General features: G+C 47.0%; 1 protein-coding gene across 4 annotated transcripts in view; it reads right to left on the reverse strand.

The window, feature by feature from the left end:
- Positions 1-27,031, reverse strand: part of SLC4A2 (solute carrier family 4 member 2) — a 395,791-nt gene that overhangs the window by 91,860 nt on the left and 276,900 nt on the right. For all 4 annotated transcript variants that reach the window (XM_073551714.1, XM_073551713.1, XM_073551715.1 and 1 more), the window contains one exon: positions 6,688-6,847. In XM_073551714.1, the coding sequence (XP_073407815.1) occupies positions 6,688-6,847 (160 nt within the window). The remainder of the gene's footprint in view (positions 1-6,687; positions 6,848-27,031) is intronic.

Below are 27,031 nucleotides of genomic sequence, written 5' to 3' on the forward strand. Positions count from 1 at the left end.
CCCTGTGTACTCTAGCCCCACGCTTTCCTCTTGTTCTACTTTTCATTTTCCTCGTGTTCCCTTGCCCCTCACGCTCATATTCTCCTGTCACTTGCTCTTCTCCTTGTGTTCCAGTTACCCCCTCACTATCCTTCTGTCCCCCAACCCCTCGCTCTCCTTCTGCCCCCAAGCTCTTCTCTTGCTTTTCTTCTCCTTAGATACTCCTGCTCCAAGCTCTCCCAGTGTCCTAAAGCCCATGGCTCTCCTATAGTCCTTTTGCCCCCTTGCTCTCTCCTCTTGTTCTCCTTCTCCTCATTCTCCTTTTGTTCACCTTCTCCTCATTCTTGGCGCGTTTTCCCTCACCTCATTCTCGTTGTGTCCTCCTACCCCTTACTAACTTATGTTCCTGCCACTTGATCTCCACGTGTCTTCCTTTCCCTCATTCTCTTTGTGTCCTCCTGCTCCCTTGGTTTACATGCGTCCTTCTGACTTTTGGCTCTCTCCATGTCTTCTTGCCCATCGCTCTCCTTGTGTCTTCCTGCCACCTCAATCTCCTCACATTCTCCTGCCCTCTTGCTTTCCTCTTGTTCAATTTCTGCTCAACTCATCCTAACCCTAGCTCACCTTCTGCCCCCAGCACCGTTTCTCTCTTCTTGTTCTTTTCTTCATTTTCGTCTTGCTCTCCTTTTCCTCATGTCCTCCAGCCCCTCGCTCTCCCCATTTCCTCTGGAACTTTGTTCTCATCATTTCCCCTAGCCACTTGCTCTCCTCTTTTCCTCACTCGCCATCATTCTCCCTGTGTCCCCCAGCCCTCTTGCTCTCCTCATGTCCTCCTGCCCCTTGCACTTCTCTTGTCCTTCTGCCCCTCCCTCTCATATTTTTATACTTTTCCTCATGTCCTCCTGCTCCTCCTAATTCCTGTGTCCACCAGCCTCTTTGCTCTCCTCTTGTTCTTTTGTCCTTTCATGCTACTCGTCCTCCAGCCACTCGTTCTCCTCGTGTAATACTGACCCTCGCTTTCCTTCTGTCTTCCTGCCCTTTCTCTCTACTCATATCCCCCAGCCCCTCACTCTCCTCTTTTTCTCTCTCATTCTCCTCATGTACCCCTGCCCTGCACTGAGTTTGTTGTTTTGCCCCCTTGACCTACCTGTTGCCTCTATCCCATCACTTTACTGTCCTCTTGTTCCCTTCACTCTTTGTCATTTCCTCCAGCCCCTTGCTCTACCCTTCAGACCCATGCTATCCATGTGTCCACCAGCCTCTTGCTTTCCTCTTCTCATTCTGCTTTTGTTGTACTGCCCCTCGCTCTAGTGTCCTCATGACACTTGCTCTCCTTGAGTTGTGCTTATCCCTTCACTCTTCCTGTGTCCCTCAATCTCTCGATCTCCTTTTGCCCCTAAGCTCTCCTCCTTCTCCTTATGTCCTCCAGCCCATTGTTCTCTTCTTCTTCTTCTTCTGTCCCCTTGCTCTCCTCTTGTTTTACTTTTCCCCTTGTTCTTGTCCTCTTCACCTCATTCTCATTATGTTCTTCTGCCCCCTGGGTCTCCATGTGTCCCTTTGTTCTTTCACTCTCTGAGTGTCCTTCTGCCCTTTCACTCTTTGTGTCCTCCTGCCCCTTCCCTGTCAGGTCCTCATGCTCACTCCCCCTCATCCTCCCCTTGTCCTCTAACCCCTTGCTCTCCCCTTGTTCTCATGCCCCTCGCTCTTCTCTTCTCCTCCAACCCCTCGCTCTTCGCGTGTCCTCCAGCCAATTGCTCTCCTCTTGTTCCCATTCAAATTCTTGTGTCCCCCTGCAACTTGCTCTCCATGTGTTCTCTTGTCCCCCTTGCTCGCCTTGAGCCCTCTTTCCATCTTGCTTTCCTTGTGTCCTCCAGCCCCTTGCTCCCCCCACCTGTCTCCTGCCCCTGGCTCCACTCTTGTTCTCTTTCTCCTCATTCTACTTGTGAACTCCTGCCATTTGCTCTTGTCTTGTCATTCTGCCCCCTCAGTCTTCTCTTATTATTTCTTCTAGCATACTCCTGCCACTCGCTCTCATTGTCTACTTCAGCCCCTTACTCTCCAAGTGTCCTCCAGCCTCTCACTCTCCCATGTCCTCCAGCCCCTTGCTCTCCTGTTCTTCTCCTTCTCCTCATGTCCTCCTGTCCGTCACTTTCCTTGTGTCCCCCTGACCCTCTAGCTCTTCTTGTATCCCCAGCTCCTTGCTCTCATGTTGTCCTTCTGCCCCCAAGCTCTTCTCTTGTTCTCCTTTTCGTCATGCCCTCCTGTTTCTCATTCTCCCTGTGTTCCCCAGCCCATTGAGCTCCGCTTGTCCTTCTGTCCCCTCGTTTTCCTCGTGACCTCCTGCCCTCTGCTCTCCTCTTGCCCGTTTGCCCCCAGCCCATCACTCTGTTCTTGTTCTCCTGATTGTTTTCTTGTTTGTCTCCTCATTCATTGTTGCCATGTGCTCAAGCCCTTCATTCTTTCCATGTCTTTCAGTCTCATGCTTTCCATGTGTTCTCCAACCTCTCGCTATCCTCTTGTTCTAATTTTCATTCTCATGTTTCTCTGCCCTTTTTCTCGTTCCTCCTGCCACTCGCTCTTCTTTAGTTCTACTTACCCCCTCACTATCCTTGTTTCCCCGAACCGCTCGTTCTCCTCCTGCCCATTGCTCTCCTTGTGTCTTCTTGTCCCTTTGCTCTCAATGTCATCTTGCCTTCTCACTCTCTTCGTGTCTTCCTGCCCTTCACTCTCTTTTTGTTCTTTTGCCTCCTCGCCATCCGTGTCCCCCAGCCTATCACTTTCTTGTTCTCCTCCTGATACTCTTTTTGCTCTCCTCATTCTTATAATTTCCTCCAGCTCCTCGCTCTCCTCATATCCTTCAGCCCCTTGCTCTACCCGGGTCCTCCAACCCGTTTCCTCCTGTTCTACTTCTCATTCTCCTGCCATTTGCTCTCCATGTGTCCTACTTCCCCTCAATTTACTTGCATCCCAAACCACTGTCTGCTTCTGTCCCCAAGCTCTCCTCTTGTTTTCCTTCTCATCACCTCCTGCCCATCACTCTCCTCGTGTCTTCCTGCCCCCTTGCTCTCTGTGTGTTTGTGCCTCCTTGCTCTCCCTGTGTCACACAGCCCCCCTGTTCTCCTCTTTTTCTTCTCATGTAAACCTGCTCCAAGCTCTCCCAGGCTCTTCCAAACCACTGTTCTCAACTTGTCCTTCTGCCCCCTCTCTTCTTGTTCTATCTTTCCTCTTGCCGTGTTCTCCTGCCCCGTCATTCTCCACGTGTCCTTCTGTTCTATCACTTTCCTTGTGTCCTCCTGCCCCTTCCCTCTCTTCATGTCCTCATGTCCCTAAGATTTGCTCTTACTGTATACTTGTTTCCTCATGTCCTTTTGCCCCTCTCTGCCATTGGCCTCCAGCTCCTCACTCTCCCCTAGTCCTACAACACCTCGCTCTCCCCTTGTCCTCCAACCTCTAGCTCTCCTTGTGTTCTCCAGCCACTCACTCTCCTCTTATTCTCATCTTGTCCTCCCGCCCCATAGCTCTCCTTTAGCCCCCTACCCATCTTGCTTTACTTGAGTCCTTCAGACTCTTGCTGCCTACTTGTTTCCTGCCACTGACTCCACACTTATTCTCCTTCTCCTCATTCTCGTTTTCTCCTGCCCCCTCGGTCTCCAAGTGTCATTCTGTTTTCTTATTCTTATCGTGTCCTTCAGACCCCTTCGCTCTACTCATGTCCTCCTGCCCCTCGCTCTCCTTGTGTCCTCATGACCACTGCCCTCACTCTCCACTTGTCCTTCTGCAACTCCCTCTCCCATTGTCCTCTAGCAATTTACTCTCCCGATATCCTCCAGACACTTGCTCTCCTCTTGTTCTCCTTCTCACTCTCCTCGTGTCCTCCTGTTCCTTGCTCTCTGTGTTCTCCTGCCCCCATCACTCTCCTTGAGCTCCTTGCTCAACTTACTTTATTTTTGTGCCCCAGCCCCTTGCTCAGCTCTTGTTTTCCTTATTCTCATTCTCCTTGTGTTCCTCGATCTTGTCCATCTGCCCCCTCAGTCTCTACTTGTTCTCCTTTTCCCAGTTCTTCTAGCAACCTCCTGCCCCTCGCTCTCATGGTCTCCTTCAGTCCCTTGATCTCCAAGTGTCCTCCAGCCCCTTACTCTCCCATGTCTTCCAGCCTCCCTCATTGTCCTCCAGCCCCTTACTCTAAATTTCTCCTTCTTATTCTCCTAATGTCCTCCTGCCCCTTGCTCTCTTGTTATGCTTCTAACCCCCCAAGCTCTCCTTTTGTTCTCCTTCTCCTCATGTCCTCCTGCCCCTCGCTTTCCTTGTGTCCTCTGGATCCCTCTGTCCCTGTGTCCCACAGTCCTCTTGTCCTTCTGTCTCCTACTCATCGTGTTCTCCTGCCCTTTGCTCTCCTCTTGCCCTTTCTCCAGCCCTTCACTTTCCTCTTGCCCTTTCTCCAGCCCTTCACTCTCCTCATGCCCTTTCTCCAGCCCCTCACTTTCCTCATGTATTACTGCCCTTCATTCTCCTCATGTCCTCCGGCCCTTCCCTCTCCTCTTGCCCTTTTACCCCTTCGGCTTAACTGTGTACCTGAGCCCATCACTTTGCTCTTGTTCTCCTGATTCTTTTCTTGTTCTCCTCATCATTCTTGCCACGTCCTCAAGACCTTCACTTTCCACATGTCCTTCATCCCCTTGCTCTCCCCGTGTCCTCCAGCCCTTTGCATTCCTCTTGTTCTACTTTTCATTCTCATATTGCTCCCCTGCCGCTAACTCTCGTGTCCTCCAGCCTCTTCTCTCTCGTGTCCTCCAGCTCCCTCACTCTTTTCATTCACGTTGCTCTTCTCTATTTTTCTTCAACTCATTTTTCTCTTGTGCATCTATCCTCTCACTGTCCTCGTGTCCCTGTGCTTCTCGCTCTCCTTGTGCTCTTTAATGCCCTCGCTCTCCTCATGTCCTCCTGCATATCACTCTCCTCTTGTCCTTCTAATTGCTTTCCTCTTCTCCTCCAGCCTCCTTGCTCCCCTTATATCCTCCATTCACCTCTTATTCTCCTTCTTCTTGAGTCTCCTATTCCTTTGCTCTCCTTGTGTTTTCCTGCCCCCTCGCTCTCCGCTTACAGTCCAGCCCCTCTTGTCTCTCCATGTCCCCCATTCCTTTCTTCTTCTTGTGTACCCCAACCATCTGCTCTCTTCATGTCCCTCTGGCCCCTCGTAGTTGTCGTGTCCTCCTGCCCCCTTGCTATTTTTGTGTCCTTCAGTCTCCTCGTGTCCTCCAGTACCCTAGTGCTCATCTTTTTCCTTTTTCTCATTCTCCTCCTGCACCCTTGCTCTCTTCTTGTCTTCTTGCAGCTTTGTTCTCCTTGTATCCTCCTGCCCCTTCGCTCTCCCAGTGTACCCAAAATCTTTACTTGTGTACTTCAACATCTCACTCTCCGTGTCCCCAACCCTTCACTCTCCCCCTAACCCTCTGGTCCTTCGCTTCTTGCATATCCTCCACCTCGTCACTCTCGCCATGTCCCCCAGCCCCCTCACTCTCCTCTTGACCTTCTGTCCCCTCACTCTCCTCTTCTACTCTTGCCTTCTTGCTCTCTTTGTGTCTTTATGTCCTCTCACTCTCAAGTCCTCCTGCCCCATCACTTTCCTTATACTCTTCTTCTCATTCTCTGTATCATCCTAAACACTAGCATCCTCCTAGCCCCTTGCTCTCCTCAAGTCCTTTTACCTCACATTCTCCTCTTGTTTTCCTCATTCTCCTTATTTACTCCTAACACTCACTCATGTTTTGTCTTCCGGCCCTTCTCTGCTTCTGATCTCCAGCTCCACATTCCTGATTTCCTCCTGCCCATTTGGTTATCCTCTTTCTCCCTCATTCAACTTGCATTTCACTGACCCTCACTCTCCAAATGTTCTCCTGACCTTCACTCACCTCTTGTCCTTTTTCTCCTTTCTGTTTCTGATTTCCAGCCCCACAATCCTATGTTCTCTTACCCCTCACATCTCCTTATTCCTTACTTTTTCTCATCTTCTCCAGCCCCTCACTCTCCTTTTTGTCCTCATGCCCATCATTGTTTGACAGCCCCTAACCTTACTTGTCCTCTCCTAACCATCATGCTCCTCTTGTTCTCTTGACACCAACTCTGCTTGTCTTCATCTGCCCTCCACTGTCATCTTTTTTTCTTGTCCGTCACTTTCTCTGTGATCTCTGGTGCCCCATTCTCTGTCTTATCTATTGCATTTTTTCTATGCTGTATTGTGCATAAATATATGACTCTTCAGATTTTGTATTAGTCTAGCCTGATGAAGAGACCTGAGTAGTCTCGAAAGCTGCAATGTGTCACCATCTTTTCAGTTAGCCATTAAAAGGTATCAACCACTGAGGACTCTCAATTCTGAATATTTTTCCATTCTCTGTAAGTATCTTCACGTTTTCCTGCTCCTCGCTATGCTCATTTCTGCCTCTCGCAATTTTCCAATTCTCCTGCCTCTCACTCCTCCTGTTCTCCTTCTCAAGTTCTCTTGAACCCATTATCTGTTCACCTGCTCCTCACTCTCCTCTTCTTCACTGGATCTTTATTCTCTGTCTTCCTGCCAGGCATTTTTGCTGTGTCCTCCACATATTTCCTACCAATCAATCTCATTGTCAATTGTTCTCCCTCTCTCCTCAGATTCTCCGGTTTCTCACCAACTCATGATTCTTACTCTCAGTTCCTCTGTCCGTAACTTACATTGGAAGTCCTCCTCACTATAGCTCTTCCCCAGCTCAGTTGGGCTTCGAGGATGAACATCTTGCAAAATAACTTCAAATCTTTCCACACCAAGAGCCTGGATGACATCTCCATCATCGTCATAATGAAGAGAATTCTGGGGGGACAGCTCAGGTGGTGGCTAAAAAAAAAAAACAACACAAAAGAGCAAAATCAGATGACACAGAAACAATGAAAGATACTGCCATACACAATAGAGCGTCAGGGCATGCCAATTTATAAGGTAATAGGTTTCACCCACGGTTCATTATTCGGAAGTCTGAGCGTTATTAGCATCACTGATAAAAAAAAAAAAAAACAAAGAATCTCAGCGAATATAGAGAAGATGATATATTGGAGTTAGAAGAAAAAAAATAACATCCAAATGATCTCATATCTGCAAACAAACAAATGACACTAGTTGTCCTGCACCCAAAATGTAGGCATGTTATTGGCGTGTTCTCCAAGAGTATAGAGAGGACAGGTTATATACTGGGGATTATGTGTGGGAGGTATCAGGAGATTAGGGCAGAGATGTATGGAGAGGACAGGTTATATACTGGGGATTATGTGTGGGAGGTATCAGGAGATTAGGGCAGAGATGTATGGAGAGGACAGGTTATATACTGGGGATTATGTGTGGGAGGTATCAGGAGATTAGGGCAGGGATGTATGGAGAGGACAGGTTATATACTGGAGATTATGTGTGGGAGGTATCAGGAGATTAGGGCAGAGATGTATGGAGAGGACAGGTTATATACTGGAGATTATGTGTGGGAGGTATCAGGAGATTAGGGCAGAGATGTATGGAGAGGACAGGTTATATACTGGAGATTATGTGTGGGAGGTATCAGGAGATTAGGGCAGAGATGTATGGAGAGGACAGGTTATATACTGGAGATTATGTGTGGTGGTATCAGGAGATTAGGGCAGAGCTGTATGGAGAGGACAGGTTATATACTGGAGATTATGTGTGGGAGGTATCAGGAGATTAGGGCAGAGATGTATGGAGAGGACAGGTTATATACTGGAGATTATGTGTGGGAGGTATCAGGAGATTAGGGCAGAGATGTATGGAGAGGACAGGTTATATACTGGAGATTATGTGTGGGAGGTATCAGGAGATTAGGGCAGAGATGTATGGAGAGGACAGGTTATATACTGGAGATTATGTGTGAGAGGTATCAGGAGATTAGGGCAGAGATGTATGGAGAGGACAGGTTATATACTGGAGATTATGTGTGGGAGGTATCAGGAGATTAGGGCAGAGATGTATGGAGAGGACAGGTTATATACTGGAGATTATGTGTGAGGAGGTATCAGGAGATTAGGGCAGAGATGTATGGAGAGGACAGGTTATATACTGGAGATTATGTGTGGGAAGTATCAGGAGATTAGGGCAGAGATGTATGGAGAGGACAGGTTATATACTGGAGATTATGTGTGGGAGGTATCAGGAGATTAGGGCAGAGATGTATGGAGAGGACAGGTTATATACTGGAGATTATGTGTGGTGGTATCAGGAGATTAGGGCAGAGCTGTATGGAGAGGACAGGTTATATACTGGAGATTATGTGTGGGAGGTATCAGGAGATTAGGGCAGAGATGTATGGAGAGGACAGGTTATATACTGGAGATTATGTGTGAGGGGTATCAGGAGATTAGGGCAGAGATGAATGGAGAGGACAGGTTATATACTGGGGATTATGTGTGGGAGGTATCAGGAGATTAGGGCAGAGATGTATGGAGAGGACAGGTTATATACTGGAGATTATGTGTGGGAGGTATCAGGAGATTAGGGCAGAGATGTATGGAGAGGACAGGTTATATACTGGAGATTATGTGTGGGAGGTATCAGGAGATTAGGGCAGAGATGTATGGAGAGGACAGGTAATATACTGGAGATATGTGTGGGAGGTATCAGGAGATTAGGGCAGAGATGTATGGAGAGGACAGGTTATATACTGGAGATTATGTGTGGGAGGTATCAGAAGATTAGGGCAGAGATGTATGGAGAGGACAGGTAATATACTGGAGATATGTGTGGGAGGTATCAGGAGATTAGGGCAGAGATGTATGGAGAGGACAGGTTATATACTGGAGATTATGTGTGGGAGGTATCAGGAGATTAGGGCAGAGATGTATGGAGAGGGCAGGTTATATACTGGAGAATATGTTGGGAGGTATCAGAAGATTAGGGCAGAGATGTATGGAGAGGACAGGTTATATACTGGAGATTACGTGTGGGAGGTATCAGGAGATTAGGGCAGAGATGCATGGAGAGGGCAGGTTATATACTGGAGAATATGTTGGGAGGTATCAGAAGATTAGGGCAGAGATGTATGGAGAGGACAGGTTATATACTGGAGATTACGTGTGGGGAGTTATTAGGAGATTAGGGCAGAGATGTTCGGAGAGGAGAGGTTATATACTGGGGATTATGTGTGTGGGGTATCAGCAGATTATGGCAGAGATGAATGGAGAGGATACTGTCTCCCTATATCTGTCTGTCATTACTGGTATGTTTTTTTCCCTCTCCCCTGCATGTTTCTCTCCTTTAATCTTTGATGCTAACACACAGTTGGCCTTATTTGTCCCTTTGGATCCGACTATTTCCTTTTGCATTTACTTTCTGGCTTGTAACTGTCCCCTCCGGTGTCTGTGATCAGTCTCCCTCCTTCTCCTCCCTCCTGATCACACCTCGCCTATTTGATGTGCACTTTTAGCTTGTTATAAATTCAGACTGTCAGGTCTGTTTTGACTGTGGTTTGTCTCTATAAGGATATAGCAGAAATATGCCAGAAATGAGCCAGAAGTGAACAGAAGGTACGACTGACCCCTGCTCTTAAATGTACTAACTTTCTTTCTCTTCCTCCACACTTAGGCTGGAGTCACGCACAACCATTAAAAATTTGGACCGATTTTAACGGTACGAAATCGCACAAAGATTTCTTGTCCAGGGATCCGTCTGTCATCAGAATTTCTGGCGATGAACCGATTTTATTCGCATCTAAACATCAAATTGACATCCAATGCTAATGCCTGATGCTCTTTCCTGTTGACCTGGAGAAGTCTTGTGATCGGCGAGTCCGATCTGAAAATCGGTGACAATCGTAGCATGCTGCGATTGTCTCGGTCCGAGGAACGGATCCGATAAAAAAACGCATGATGGGTGCAGCACCATAGAATAACATTGGGACGAATACAATGCGATTTTTAATCGCATTGCATTCGTCCGATTTTATCGCTAGTGTGACTCCGGCCTTACCCTCACCATGCTGACATACGCTCTAACAGTTTTGGCTCCATTACTCCTCACTCTCCTTCGCTATCCACAAACCCCAGCACTCTCTACCCAAATAATAATCTCTCCTTGCCTCCCCACTGATCTCCTCTGCTGACCTGCTCCTCAACATCACATCTCTGCTACCGGGACTTTCTCATGTTCCTCTTCCAATGTGGTGTATTTAATTCTATGCACTATATGTCCTGTGGGTGGCCTCTATGTTGGAGAAACAGGTCAGAGACTGAGAGCAAGGATGAGGTCTTACCGTCATACAATTACAGACAAAAATCCCATTTACCTGTGGCCAAACATTTCTGTGGTCCAGGACACAACATAGACAATATGAAAGTTGTCATTTTGAAAGGCAATTTCACATCACAGAAACATCGCAGGGTGTGGGAATACAAATTCATTACCATGTTTGATTCTGTTCACACAGGACTCAATTTGTCATGAGGATTTATGGCCCACTACCAAATCTGAGCGATTTCCTCCAAAAACAATGAAGGCACCACCAGCCCTTAGGGTACCGTTACACCTAGCGATGCACAAGCGATCCCGACCAGCGATATGACGCGGTCAGGATCGCTGGTGCATCGCTGGGTGGTCACTAGTGAGCTGCCACTCAGGCAGACCTCACCAGCTACATCGCTGGGGACGGGGGTCGCTACTTACCTGTCAGACGCGGCGATCCTGCGTCCTCCCACCCGGCTCCACGCGTCGCTCGTCTCTCCACAGGAAGCCCAGCCGGAAGTGGCCGACGAGGAATGGTCCAGGAGCTTCTCGCGCGATCAGCGATAATCAGCGGGGGAGCCGGTCGGAGGCAAGTATCACATGCAGCGATATCGCTAGCAATATCGCTGCAACGTCACAAAATCGGAGACTTTACAGCGATATTGCTAGCGATATCGCAGTGTGTAACGGGGGCTTTAGATCTCACATGCATATGGGGAACTTTCACACCACTTATCTAATCTTACCCAATTAAGGATTTTCTCTTTAAATTCAGTGTTTGCTTATTGAAATGTCCATGTATCACACCAGCCTGTGCTCTCCACTGTATATAATTGGGTCTCTTCAAATATTTTGTTATATCAGCCTGATGAAGGGACGTAAGCAGTCTCGAAAGCTTGCCTTGTAACATCATTCACTATTATTTGTTAGCCATTAAAAGGCATCTCACCCACAAGATTCCTATTTTGTTTCTCCCACTGAGAGCACTTTATATCTCTCCTACTAAAACATAAAACAAGCCGGCCACTCTTTTTCCCACCTGCTCTCCCTCTCTCTGCTTCTCCTCACTGCTGGCGACATATCTCCCAACCCTGGACCCCCACAGCTCATACCTCCCATTACTACCCCCTCATATCGCTCCCAACCCAAAATAAACACCCGAAATCTCGCCCACTTCAAATCCGTGCCCTTGACGCCCATCACTCTGCTCCGTCTCTCGGGATCACTCTGGAATGCCCGCTCCATCTGCAATAAACTCCACGTGATTCACGACCTCTTTATCTCTCGTAACTTTTCCTTCCTGGGCCTCACTAAAACATGGCTGACATCCTCCGACACCGCTCCCCTGCTGCGCTATGTTACGGCGGCCCCCACTTCACCCACACTCCTCGCCCCGGCAACAGACATAGTGGAGGAGTGCAGACAGGTATGGAGAAGACAAGTTAGCGGAGCGCCAGGCTGGCCGTCAATGGGGATGTTAGTAAAGGGAGGTCCGATGCAGCTCCTGTCGGGTGCCTCAGGAGAGGACAGTGAGATGCAAGATACCCCGGTCACACGGGAGCGCAAAGGACACAGTTGAGGAGATTAAAAATGTCTTCTTTCATTGAAATCCACAACGCGTTTCGACGGAACAACTCTGTCTTCATCAGGTGACAATATCCAGGGAGTGGGCAGGGGGAAATTATATAAAGAAGCGACAACCAATAAAATTAAAGGAGCAATTATTAAGAACACATGATTAATTAAGATACAAATAGAAGATACAATTATAATAAAAGGGGGGCGAGATAAAAAGGACATGATATAACAAATCTAAAAGAGCATTTATAAAAAAGCAAGCAAAAGTAGTAAAATGCATAAAAGTATGAGGCAATTATGTGACCTTTTTCGATAACATTTAACCCCTCAGGTGCCAGCGTGCCAAGTTTAAAAATCCAGTAACTCTCTCTTCTTATTAAATTGGTTAAACGATCAGGCATGTCAACTGGTATCTGATCTATGATAGTTAGCTTTAATGAACTCAGATCCTTATTGTGCATTACAAGAATATGTTTTAACAGACTATGCATTAAATACCCACAACCATATTCGATCAAGTAAACCAACAGCCAAGTAAATTGCCAGTCCTCTTACGTGGTTTACTTGATCGAATGTGGCTGTGGGCTGCAATATGTCGGGCGGACGATACAGGCTATGCATGCTAGTATGAATAAACACCATCAGAACATCCAGAATGGGCATTTAATGCCTTTGAGTCCTGTGTGAACAGAATCAAAGATAGTAATGAATTTGTATTCCCACACCCTGCGATGTTTCTTTACATCCCTTGTATCTTTCCTTATCCCACAACCCCAAACAGTTGTTCAACACTTAACTCTCTTCTCCGTCCACCACTGCCCCCTCCGACGCCCCTAATTTTGGCCGAGGACTTTGCCACGCACTTCAAAAATAAGACAGACCAAACAAGGCAAGTCTTTGTTGTCCGACCACCACAACCCCTTTGTATACCAGACCAATGCCCCAACCCCATAACATCCCTCTCCAAAATCACTGAAGGAGAGCTTGCTTATCTTCTCTCCAAATCACACCTCGCCACTTGTGCGCTTGACCCGATCCCATCCCACCTCCTCCCCAACCTCACCACTACACTTATCCCATTCCTAACCCACCTCTTCAACCTATCACTAACTTCTGGTACCTTCCCCTCTGCTTTCAAACATGCCACAATCACACCTATCCTCAGAAAGCCAACCCTCGACCCAACCGCTATGTCCAGCTATAGCCCAATATCGCGTCTCCCATTTGCTTCCAAACTCCTGGAGCAGCACGTCCACGCTGAACTTTCCGGCCACTTCGTAGGATGTCGAAGAGCGAGTTAGATGCAATATGGCTTCCGTCCCCACCATTCCACTGAGACAGCCCTGACTAATCTTACTAATGACTTACTTACACCAAAGCTAACAGACAATTCCCTATACTCCTCCTTCTAGACCTGTCCTCTGCCTTCGACACAGTTGACCACTGCCTCTTACTACAGATCCTCTCTTCCTTTGGTGTCAAAGACCTCTCCCTATCCTGGATCTCCTCATACCTTACCAATCGCACATTTAGCGTTTCCTACTCCCACACTATCTCCTCATCTCGCCCTCAAGGCTCTGTCCTAGGACCCCTTCTCTTCTCAATCTATATCCTTGGCCTGGAACAACTCATAAAGTCCTATGGCTTCCAGTACCATCTATATGCTGATGACACTCAGATCTACCTCTCTGGCCCAGATGTCACCTCTCTGCTGTCCAAAATCCCAGAGTGTCCATCAGCCATATCCTCCTTCTCATCTCGCTTCCTCAAGATCAATGTGGACAAATCTGAACTAATTATCTTTCCTCTATCTCGCATACTTTCCCTACCTGATCAATCTATCACAATAAATGAATTCACACTTTCCTCTGTCCCGGAAATCCACTGCATCGGAGTATCCCTTGACTCAGCCCTGTCCTTCAAACCACACATCCAAGCTCTCGCCACCTCCTGTCGCCTCCAGCTCAAAAATATTTCCAGAATCTGTCCTTTCCTCCACCCTTACTCTACCAAAATGCTTGTGCATGCCCTAATCATCTTCCGCCTCAACTACTGCAACATCCTTCTCTGTGCCTACCTTCTAACACTCTCTCCAGTCCATCCTTAACTCTGCTGCCCGACTAATTAATCTCTCTACTTGCTACACACCTGCTTCACCTCTTTGCAAATCCCTTCACTGGCTCCCAATTTCTCAGCGTATCTAGTCTAAATTACTAACACTGACCTACAAAGCCATCCATAACCTTTCTCCTCCGTATATGTCAGAACTAATCTCTCAATATCTTCCCTCACGTAATCTCCGGTCCTCCCAAGACCTCCTTCTCTCCTCCAAGCTTATTCGCTTCTCACCCAATCGCCTCCAAGACTTCTCCTGAATATCCCCCATCACCTGAAATTCTGTGCCCCAACACATCCGGTTATCCACCACATTTGGATACTTCAGACGGGACATGAAAACCCATCTCCTCAAAAAAAGCTTACAATTTGTAATGACCACACAAACACCTCAACACCATCGGAGCTACTGCAACCCCGACCTACTGTCTCCTTCCCCATAATCCTGTAAAATGTAAGCCCACAAGGGTAGGGTCCTCTCCCCTCTGTACCGGTCTCTCATTGCTAGTTTACTGTAAGTGATATTTGTATTTTGATGTAACGCCGTCTCATGTACAGCACCATGGAATCAATGGTGCTATATATATAAATAAATAATCTCCGGTATATTATTATCATTATTTGTAGGGTGGCATTAGCAGATTAAGGTAGAGCTGTATGAAGAGGACAGGTTATATACTGGAGATTATGAGTGGGGAGGTATCAGGAGATTAGGACAGAGATGTATGGAGAGGACAGGTTATATACTGGAGATTATGTGTGGGAGGTATCAGGAGATTAGGGCAGAGATGTATGGAGTGGACAGGTTATATACTGGAAATTATGTATGGGAGGTATCAGGAGATTAGGAGAGGTTATATACTGAAGATTATGAGTGAGTATATCAGGAGATTAGGGCAGAGATGTATGGAGTGGACAGATTATATACTGGAGATTATGTGTGGGAGGTATCAGAAGATTAGGGCAGAGATGTATGGAGAGGACAGGTTACATACTGGAGATTATGAGTGAGTATATCAGGAGATTAGGACAGAGATGTATGGAGTGGACAGGTTATATACTGGAGATTATGTATGGGAGGTATCAGGAGATTAGGACAGGTTATATACTGAAGATTATGAGTGAGTATATCAGGAGATTAGGGCAGAGATGTATGGAGTGGACAGATTATATACTGGAGATTATGTGTGGGAGGTATCAGGAGATTAGGGCAGAGATGTATGGAGAGGACAGGTTACATACTGGAGATTATGAGTGAGTATATCAGGAGATTAGGGCAGAGATGTATGGAGAGGACAGGTTATATACTGAAAATTATGTGTGAGGAGGTATCAGGAGATTAGGGCAGAGATGTATGGAGAGGACAGGTTATATACTAGGGATTATGTGTGGTAGGTATCAGGAGATTAGGGCAGAGATGTATGGAGAGGACAAGTTATATACTGGAGATTATGTGTGGGAGGTATCACGAGATTAGGGCAGAGATGTATGGAGAGGACAGGTTATATACTAGGGATTATGTGTGGTAGGTATCAGGAGATTAGGGCAGAGATGTATGGAGAGGACAGGTTATATACTGGGGATTATGTGTGGGGAGGTATCAAGACATTAGGGCAGGGATGTATGGAGAGGACAGGTTATATACTGGAGATTATGTGTGTGAGGTATCAGGAGATTAGGGCAGAGATGTATGGAGAGGACAGGTTATATACTGGAGATTATGTGTGGGGAGGTATCAGATTAGGGCAGAGATGTATGGAGAGGACAGGTTATATACTGGAGATTATGTGTGGGGAGGTATCAGGAGATTAGGGCAGAGATGTATGGAGAGGACAGGTTATATACTGAAGATTATGTGTAAGGAGGTATCAGGAGATTAGGGCAGAGATGTATGGAGAGGACAGGTTATATACTGGAGATTATGAGTGAGTATATCAGGAGATTAGGGCAGAGATGTACGGAGAGGACAGGTTATATACTGAAGATTATGTGTGGTGGTATCAGCAGATTATGGCAGAGATGTATGGAGAGGACAGGTTATATACTGAAGATTTTGTGTGGGGAGGTATCAAGAGATTAGGGCAGGGATGTATGGAGAAGACAGGTTATATACTGGAGATTATGTGTGTGAGGTATCAGGAGATTAGGGCAGAGATGTATGGAGAGGACAGGTTATATACTGAAGATTATGTGTGAGGAGCTATCAGGAGATTAGGACAGAGATGTATGGAGAGGACAAGTTATATACTGAAGATTATGAGTGAGTATATCAGGAGATTAGGGCAGATGTATGGAGAGGACAGGTTATATACTGAAGATTATGTGTGAGGAGGTATCAGGGGATTGGGGCGGAGATGTATGGAGAGGACAGGTTATATACTGGAGACTATGAGTGAGTATATCAAGAGATTAGGGCAGAGATGTATGAAGAGGACAGGTTATATACTGGAGATTATGTATGGGAGGTATCAGGAGATTAGGGCAGAGATGTATGGAGAGGACAGGTTATATACTGAAGATTATGTGTGGTGGTATCAGCAGATTATGGCAGAGATGTATGGAGAGGACAGGTTATATACTGAAGATTATGTGTGGGGAGATATCAGGAGATTAGGGCAGAGAAGTATGGAGAGGACAGGTTATATACTGGAGATTATGTGTGGGAGGAATCAGGAGATTAGGGCAGAGATGTACGGAGAGGGCAGGTTATATACTGGAGATTATGTGTGGGAGGTAAAAGGAGATTGGGACAGAGATGTATGGAGTGGACAGATTATATACTGGAGATTATGTATGGGAGGTATCAGGAGATTAGGACAGGTTATATACTGAAGATTATGAGTGAGTATATCAGGAGATTAGGGCAGAGATGTATGGAGTGGACAGATTATATACTGGAGATTAAGTGTGGGAGGTATCAGGAGATGAGGGCAGAGATGTATGGAGAGGACATGTTATATACTGGAGATTATGTGTGAGAGGTATCAGGTGACTAGGGCAGAGATGTATGGAGAGGACAGGTTATATACTGGAGATTATGTGTGAGGAGGCATCAGGAGATTAGGGCAGAGATGTATGGAGAGGACCGGTTATATACTGGAGATTATGTGTGAGGAGGTATCAGGAGATAAGGGCAGAGATGTATGGAGAGGACATGTTATATACTGGAGATTATGTGTGAGGAGGCATCAGGAGATTAGGGCAGAGATGTATGGAGAGGACAGGTTATATACTGGAGATTATGTGTGGGAGGTATCAAGAGATTAGGGCAGAGATGTAAGGAGAGGACAGGTTATATACTGGAGATTATGTGTGAGAGGTATCAGGAGACTAGGGCAGAGATGTATGGAGAGGACAGGTTATATACTGGAGATTATGTGTGAGAGGTATCAGGAGACTAGGGCAGAGATGTATGGAGAGGACAGGTTATACACTGGAGATTATGTGTGGGAGGTATCAGGAGATTAGGGCAGAGATGTATGGCGAGGACAGGTTATATACTGGAGATTATGTGTGGGAGGTATTAGGAGATTAGGGCAGAGATGTATGGAGAGGACAGGTTATATACTGGAGATTATGTGTGAGAGGTATCAGGAGACTAGGGCAGAGATGTATGGAGAGTACAGGTTATATACTGGAGATTATGTGTGGGTGGTATCAGGAGATTAGGGCAGAGATGTATGGAGAGGACAGGTTATATACTGGAGATTATGTGTGGGTGGTATCAGGTGATTAGGGCAGAGATGTATGGAGAGGACAGGTTATATACTGGAGATTATGTGTGGGTGGTATCAGCTGATTAGGGCAGAGATGTATGGACAGGACAGGTTATATACTGGAGATTATGTGCCAGGAGGTATCAGCAGATTAGGGCAGAGATGTATGGAGAGGACAGGTTATATACTGGAGATTATGTGTGGGAGGTATCAGGAGATTAGGGCAGAGATGTATGGAGAGGACAGGTTATATACTGGAGATTATGTGCCAGGAGGTATCAGGAGATTAGGGAGAGATGTATGGAGAGGACAGGTTATATACTGGAGATTATGTGTGGGAGGTATCAGGAGATTAGGGCAGAGATGTATGGAGAGGACAGGTTATATACTGGAGATTATGTGCCAGGAGGTATCAGGAGATTAGGGCAGAGATGTATGGAGAGGACAGGTTATATACTGGAGATTATGTGTGGGAGGTATCAGGAGATTAGGGCAGAGATGTATGGAGAGGACAGGTAACGATTTACTGAATTAACACAACAGCTTTTGGGATGGAAGATCAGACAGTGTTCAGGAGTGTCGGCTAATACATTGGATAATGAACGGAAGGAAGCTTGGTAGAATGAGGATAGGAACAATCTGGAGAAGAGATGACTGGAGTGTCAGACTATGCACAGATTACAGATATACGGAGAGTCTTACCTGAGCCATGGAGGAAAAAGGTAACGACAGACTTTGGGGAATAGTTGGAGAAAGTGAGGAGAGCGGGAAGAGGCAGCATAATCTGAAGGTCTGGATTTAGAGGAAGGGTTGACATTGTGCGGACGATGCTTATCTTATGAGATTGTAGAACAGACAGAAGGACGCGGCGACATTGAGACGTATCGCACTTTCTGCCAAGAGCAAATATTGACCAACTCGATAATGTCACGTGTGACACAAGAACTCAGTCCATGTGGAGATCATACATATAGCGGAGTTAACGTTGTGGTCAACTGTATGGGAGACAGTCAACATGCAGGCATGTAAAGGAGACAACAGCACTGCGTGGGGCACCGAGACACAACACATCACGGCGTGGGGCACAGAGACAACACATGATGGCGCAGGGCACAGAGACAACACATCACGGCGTGGGGCACTGTCAGGAAAATATGAGTCATTTCCTAATATCCTAAGTCAACATCCAGGGCTGCCTGTTGCTTTTCCCCCATTGGTTTGTGAAAGACCAGTTTCAAAAGTGATCCTCCTCGCAGCTGCAGCCTCCCTCTCTCTGCCTCTGTAAAATTCTATGCATGCTCCCTTCCCTTCAGCAGATGGTCACTTTTATTGCATCTGGCCGGTTAAATGCGTTTTTTTTCTCTTTCCCTCCAATATTTCCTTTGTCTTAATCCTAAAATGCTCAAACTCAAGTTTAATAACTCTTGTTAAACCTAGAAATGGAAAAGTAGATTTCCAGGATCAGGATAATTTGGGCTACACATGGCAACAGTTTGTAGCCATCATAAGCCTGGGAAATGAGTTTCTGACTCCCAGTAGCATGCAAACGTGTCGTGTTCTGTCTCAAAAGAAAGATAAATTTGCAGGGGAATATATAATTCCCCTGTCGTCACCCTGTGAGCTTCCCAGCCAAAGATAAGGCAAGTGATAGCACCGCTACTACTACGTGTCCCACTGTCCCTGCCGTCCCCATACTCACCGCTGCTGCTTCGGCGTCCGGTCCGGGTTCCTCTTGCCTCTCGCTCCCTGCGCGCACCGCCAGTCGTCCTCCGTTCCGGCGGGCGGTCTCCCGGCGCGCTCCTCCTCTGCCTTCGGCCGCGCGCAATGTGCCTCTGCGCACGCGCCGAGGGGCCTGACCGCGCGTCCTGCCATATGGACGCCCGCTGCCTGACCTGATCCAGACCCTCCGCCTGGCCAATCGGGGGATACCAGCAGGTATTTCAGGCCGCCCTCCCTTAGGGGAGGCGCTTGACTATCGAGCTCTCCTCGCTGCTCTCAGGCCCTGCTTGCTCTCGCTGGTCCCCAGCTCTCGCTCTCTCCCGGCTCCTGTAGCTGCATCAGCCTATGTCTCCCTGCTAACCTCCCTGTGTCTTCCTTTTTCAGCCTCCTGTGCCCCGCTTCCGTCTGGTTCCCGCTGCTCTCCTTCACCCTTCCGCAACAACCTCCATTCCCTGAACCCTGGTTACCCCGGATCTCTCCTCCTCCTCTCCGCTGATCATCCTCTTGAGCCGACCCCTGGTCCTGGCCGCCGTGACGTTTGAGCTTCCTGAGCCTGCTCCTAAACGGTCCCTGTATAGGGGTCGGTCCACCTGGTGCGCTCGCTCAGAGAGAGTTCGGCGTCACGGTCCAGTGGGTCCACTCTTGCCCCCGTATCCAGCCCCGTGACAGCAAGCAGAAGCTTTTAATAACTTTTCAAAATAGGAGGTCCTCCCAGGAACAGCCCATATGTGAGGTCAACAAAGATGGGAGTTCCTAAGTTTATGGGCTGTAAGGCAGCGGTAGCACCGTACGCAGTAAAGAGGCAGTGACCCACAAAATTCACACAAAAAAGTCTCTTTAATGTGTTTCCTCACAGCATTAAAGCCCAATCCACACAAGTGCGTATAACTTCAGTGCATATAACTAGTATCCATTTCACCATTTGCAGAATATATATTATACAACATCCTTCATTTTAGACACTACAAACGCCAGCCCGCCTCTGACTAGTTCCCGTCCGTGTCTATGCGCCGTATCCAAGACTCTATTCACACAGCATTACATGTTGCAGGCACTCCACACGCTAGTCCTCCTCTGACTAGTTACCACGGGTGCCCTGCACCGCTGTATCACAGTCTCTTTACTCACACAGCTGTACACAGTCCAGGATATCCTCCGGATCGCAGCCGGGCACCATATCCACCTGATTTGCAATCGTTACACACGCCAGTCTTCTTTCGGGCACTGGACATCCAACTCCGGGCACAGAACTGTCCACATCCGAGATCAGTCACCGTGGACAACTTGCATCTCTGTGTACACTGCGGGTTGCCAGGCCTCACACCTGAGACTCACTAAGCACTCACTCAGCCCTCACTAACCCTTTCCTGCAGGGCTTTTATCACAGAAACCTCTGGCTGTCAGCCACATGGAAAACCTGGGTCCAGAATGGAACAGACTGCACAAACTACTATCATACTGCAATCTGTTTCATACACAACATCCAGAGCAGGTTTTCCCTACCTCTGTCCTGGACACCAACATGTCCAACACTAACACTTACTTTTATTATTAGTCTGCATTGCAGTCACAGCTACGCCCGTGACTGCCATGCACACCTATGGCCGTCATGCACATCCTGGGGAGAAAACACAGCAACCCCTACCTGTGATATCGGTCACTGCTTCTCCATTGCAATCCCAGCTACGCCTGCGACCACAATGCATTCACATAGCCTCAATAAGCCTCCGTGCGCATCCTGGGGAGAACAAACAGCGCCCCTTTGCTGTAACAGGGGTCACTGCCTCACAGGGCAAACTATAAAACAGAAATAACTATGTTGAGACATGTTCAGACCTGGGGAAGATGGCCATCATCCATGCTGTGGACTGAATCTTTTCTTTAGGAACTCCCATCCCCTTTATCAATACGTCATACCTGTGACAGAGAGTAAGTTTCTTATTTTAATCCCTTTTATTTGTAACTGTCTGTACATACTATATTTTGTCTCCTTTGTAATATATTTTTGTATTTTTGCAAACACTGCCTATATTTTCTGGAGTAAACTTATAAAATTACTAGTTTCGTTGTGGTTCCAATATTCAAAAAAGGCGCTAAAAGTGACCGGGAAATTATAGGCCAGTGAGCCTAACCTCTATTGTTGGTGAGATATGTGATGGGTTTCTGAGGGATGTTATTCTGGATTATCTTAATGAGAATAACTGTGTAACTCCATATCAGCATGGGTTTATGAGGTATCGCTCCTGTCACACCAATCTAATCAGCTTTTATGAAGAGGTAAGCTATAGGCTGGACCAAGGTGAGTCATTGGACGTGGTAGATCTTGATTTTTCCAAAGTGTTTGATACCGTGCCACACAAGAGGTTGGTACACAAAATGAGAATGCCGGGTCTGGGGGAAATGTGTGTAAATGGGTCAGTAACTGGCTTAGTGATAGAAAGCAGAGGGGGGTTATAAATGGTATATTCTCTAACTGGGCCGCTGTGACCAGTGGGGACCACAGGGGTCGGTGTTGGGACCTCTTCTCTTCAACATATTTATTAATGATCTGGTAGAAGGTTTACACAGTAAAATATCAATATTTGCAGATGATACAAAACTATGTAAAGCAGTCAGTACAAGAGAAGATAGTATTCTGCTACAGATGGATCTGGATAAGTTGGAAACTTGGGCCGAAAGGTGGCAGATGGGTTTTAACAATGATAAATGTAAGGTTATACACATGGGAAGAAGGAATCAGTATCACCATTACACACTGAACGGTAAACCACTCGGTAAATCTGACATGGAGAAGGACTTGGGGATTCTAGTTAATGATAAACTTACCTGGAGCAGCCAGTGCCAGGCAGCGGCTGCCAAGGGAAACAGGATCATGGGGGGCATGAAAAGAGGTCTGGATACACATGATGAGAGCATTATACTGCCTCTGTACAAATCCCTGGTTACACCACACATGGAGTACTGGGTACAGTTTTGGGCACCGGTGCTCAGGAAGGATATAATGGAACTAGAGCGAGTACAAAGGAGGGCAACAAAATTAATAAAGGGAATGGGGGAACTACAATACCCAGAGAGATTAGCAAAATTAGGATTATTTAGTCTAGAAAAAAGACGACTGAGGGGAGATCTAATAACCATGTATAAGTATATAAGGGGACAATACAAATATCTCTCCGAGGATCTGTTTATACCAAGGAAGGTGACGGTCACAAGGGAGCATTCTCTGCGTCTGGAGGAGAGGTTTTTCCACCAACATAGAAGAGGATTCTTTACTGTTAGGGCAGTGAGAATCTGGAATTCCCTGCCTGAGGAGGTGGTGATCGCGAACTCAGTCGAAGGGTTCAAGAGAGGCCTGGATGTCTTCCTGGAGCGTAACAATATTGTATCTTACAGTTATTAGGTTCTTTAGAAGGACGTAGATCTGGGGATTTATTCTGACAGAATACAGGCTGAACTAGATGGACTAATGGCTTTTTCCGGCCCTGCTAACTATGTTACTATGCTACTATGTTCTTTTTGCTCTATGATCGAACTGACATGTACTCCGAGCCAAATCACTCTATCTGTGGGTTGGTTCCTGACACAATATAAGCTTTAGTATCAAACGAGGAACTGGTGGCAGTATAGCGTCCTGTTGGTATTGGGGAACCCTGGAAGTGATGGATCGGCGTTTTATGTGTGTATTCCCTCCCTGAGACTGGGGATATACACACCGCCCTCACTGCAGAGTGCCGGATAGCCAATACGCGACAAGGCAGCTTTTCCGGCGACTACTTATCCTAGGTGCAGTTCCCTGACTGACCTGAGGATAAGGGGGCGCCAGAGAGCTGCAAGTTCCTAACCGGAACAGAAAGTAGAAACAAAAGTTGTAGAGCTTCCATGACAAATTGGATATATTCTTATATCCCTGACAATTTGGTGGCAGCAGTGGGATAAAAGAGCATTAGTGATCTGGTTTGAGCAATCATTCCGCTCACTAAAAACTTGCACGGTTCTTGCTAGGACTCTGTGCAAAAAAGTTTTGAAGATCGAACTCAGTGTTTACTACAGTAGATCTGAGACAATACTGTATGTGTGGTAGTTAACCCATCCTTGTCTCTTGTTTTTTCTGTCCTATCTTTTATTTGGCAATTATGGCTACGAGGGGAGCGCTCTGGTACGCCCAGCAGAAAAAGGACACTTGCTGGAATATGTATGTACAGAGGAATTGACCCCCATGGCAAAAACAAAGACCAAATGGTCGCAGAAATGGTGCGACTTGAAGCAGATCAAGACCGTTCGCAGAGCTCAGCGGAGACAGGGGTCCAACCGGTGAATGCTGCAACCAGGGCAGCGAAGACCACTATCTGCAAATGGCTCTACAACAATGCCCCGCAAACGATCATGAGGGACATCTGAAGCTGATCCAACAATACCAAGAGAGAGCCTGGCGAGAGGCCAAGTGAGAGAGCCGAGCGGTAGGCCAAAGGCAGTGAGAGGCAGAGTGGGAAGAGAGACAGTACCAGCTGGAGCTAGCCCGAATCCAGGGGCAGAGGTCTTCCCAGCCCAGCAGTGAGTCCAGCAACGCTCAGTTTCTTAAACCCCGTCCCGAGCATTTTACTGTGATGGAAAAGGACGGGGACCTGGACATACAGTACTTCTGCGGCGATTTGAAAAAGCCTGCAGACGGTATCAGCTGCCTGAGAACCAATGGGCCCGATATTTAACCCCAGGCCTCAAAGGAAAAGCTCAGGAGGCGTTTGCTTCTCTCCCTCGAGACCAAGATGGAGACTATGAGGCCCTGATAAAGTACCAGCTGACTCCTGTGGTTTACAGTAAAAAGTTCCGAAACCTCCAACGTGGCCCACACGTCAGCTACAGCGATGTGGTGCATGGACTCAGAACCCACTTTGAGCAATGGGTCCAAGGACTGTCAGTGATCACCTTTGAGCAGCTGAAAGACCTGATGGTAAAAGACCAGTTCCTACATCTTTGTCCGGCTGAGGTGCGACAGTTCGTGATGGACCGAGAGCTAAAAGACGAGGACAAAGCAGTACAGATCGCCGACACCTACGAGACCAACCGTAAACCGGAGGTGCGGAAGCCGATCACTGCCAGCTGGAAAGGAGGTAAGCCATCAACCAATCCCAGCACCCCTGCCAGCCGACCCACCGGAGGCCCTGTCCCCTTTGCCAATGCCAGGCCTACATCCGATCCCCGCAATGTTATTTCCACAGTCAGACTGGACATCTCAGCACCACTTGTCTGGAGAAGCAGAAGAACCCCCCAACCAAGGCCTCAGGGCCTAAAGCAGCTGTTCTTTTTGTGGGTGAGGAGGTTGGGAGGGCCTGTGGAAATTTGTAGAGAGTCACTGTGGGGAACACTATCCCTATAGACCTCAAGGACACTGGGGACGAACGAACCCTCATCCAACCCGAAGTAGTGGCCCCCGAAGAGATTATTCCGGGGAAAACCGTAACGGTCACCGGGATTGGGGGCGTCCGCTGTCCCTTGCCGATGGCCCGGGTTTTTATAGATTGGGGTGCTGGGAGCGGAGTGAAGGAAGTGGGGGTATCCGAAAACTTGCCAACACGTTTTGTTGGGAACTGATTTGGGGAGGATGTTAGCGTACAGTCATATGTTAAAGTTTTGGCACCCCTATTAATGTTAACCTTTTTTCTTTATAACAATTTTGGTTTTTGCAACAGCTATTTCAGTTTCATATATCTAATAACTGATGGACTCAGTTATATTTCTGGATTCAAATGAGGTTTATTGTACTAACAAAAAATGTGCAATCTGCATTTAAACAAAATTTGACCGGTGCAAAAGTATGGGCACCCTTATCATTTTATTGATTTGAACACTCCTAACTACTTTTTAGTGACTTCCTGAAGCACTAAATTGGTTTTGTAACCTCATTGAGCTTTGAACTTCATAGCCAGGTGTATCAAATCATGAGAAAAGGTATTTAAGGTGGCCACTTGCAAGTAGTTCTCCTATGAAGAGTGGCATCATGGGCTCCTCAAAACAACTCTCAAATGATCTGAAAACAAAGATTATTCAACATAGCTTTTCAGGGGAAGGATACAAAAAGTTGTCTCAGAGATTTAACCTGTCAGTTTCCACTGTGAGGAACATAGTAAGGAAATGGAAGAACACAGGTACAGTTCTTGTTAAGCCCAGAAGTGGCAGGCCAAGAAAAATATCAGAAAGGCAGAGAAGAAGAATGGTGAGAACAGTCAAGGACAGTCCACAGACCACCTCCAAAGACCGGCAGCCTCATCTCGCTGCAGATGGTGTCACTGTGCATCGGTCAACAATACAGCGCACTTTGCACAAGGAGAAGCTGTATGGGAGAGTGATGCGAAAGAAGCCGTTTCTGCAAGCACGCCACAAACAGAGTCGCCTGAGGTCTGCAAAAGCACATTGGGACAAGCCAGTTACATTGTGGAAGAAGGCCCTGTGGACTGATGAAACAAAGATTGAGTTGTTTGGTCATACAAAAAGGCGTTATGCATGGAGGCTAAAAAACACAGCATTCCAAGAAAAACACTTGCTACCCACAGTAAAATTTGGTGGCGGTTCCATCATGCTTTGGGGCTGTGTGGCCAATGCCGGCACCGGGAATCTTGTTAAAGTTGAGGGTCGCATGGATTCAACTCAGTATCAGCAGATTCTTGACAATAATGTGCAAGAATCAGTGACGAAGCTGAAGTTATGCAGGGGATGGATATTTCAGCAAGGCAATGATCCAAAACACCGCTCCAAATCTACTCAGGCATTCATGCAGAGGAATAATTACAATGTTCTGGAATGGCCATCCCAGTCCCCAGACCTGAAGATCATTGAACATCTGTGGGATGATTTGAAGCGGGCTGTCCATGCTCGGCGACCATCAAACTTAACTGAACTGGAATTGTTTTGTAAACAGGAATGGTCACAAATATCTTCATCCAGGATCCAGGAACTCATTAATAGCTACAGGAAGCGACTAGAGGCTGTTATTTTTGCAAAGGGAGGATCTACGAAATATTAATGTCACTTTTATGTTGAGGTGCCCATACTTTTGCACCAGTCAAATTTTGTTTAAATGCAGATTGCACATTTTCTGTTAGTATAATAAACCTCATTTGAATCCAGAAATATAACTGAGTCCATCAGTTATTAGATATATGAAACTGAAATAGCTGCTGCAAAAACCAAAATTGTTATAAAGAAAAAAGGTTAACATTAATAGGGGTGCCCAAACTTTAACATATGACTGTATTTTGTCCCTGAAACCCCTCCTCAATCTGATACTGAGGGTAATGTTACTGCTAATGATGTGAATGTGCGTGCTTTACCTGATAATTATGATGTACCTGGAGGAACAGGAGTACTCAGTCATGTCACACGGCGGGGCGGTATGGCTGAAGACCCCCTAACAGGAGCAAGCGTCGGTGCTAAGGGAAATGGGGGAGGCACAGGAACCATGAAGAAGGTGAGGCTGAGCAATTGACCAGTGCCACAAAGGAAGGTGACCTGGCCAAAGGTAATTGCCCCATATATAGCACTGCTCCTGAGGTAACAGGGAAGGATGGGGAGGTAGTACCCATAGCCGAGCAGGCTAATGGGACTGTGGTAATCCCCAGGGAGACGGCCTACATAGCCGCTGTCACCCACAGTCAGAGTGCCCAGAATGCAGGTAACGCCCTAC

Source organism: Dendrobates tinctorius, unplaced genomic scaffold (assembly GCF_039654945.1).
Source record: "Dendrobates tinctorius isolate UK_male_01 unplaced genomic scaffold, ASM3965494v1 ptg000179l, whole genome shotgun sequence".
Classification (NCBI taxonomy): Eukaryota; Metazoa; Chordata; class Amphibia; order Anura; family Dendrobatidae; genus Dendrobates; species Dendrobates tinctorius.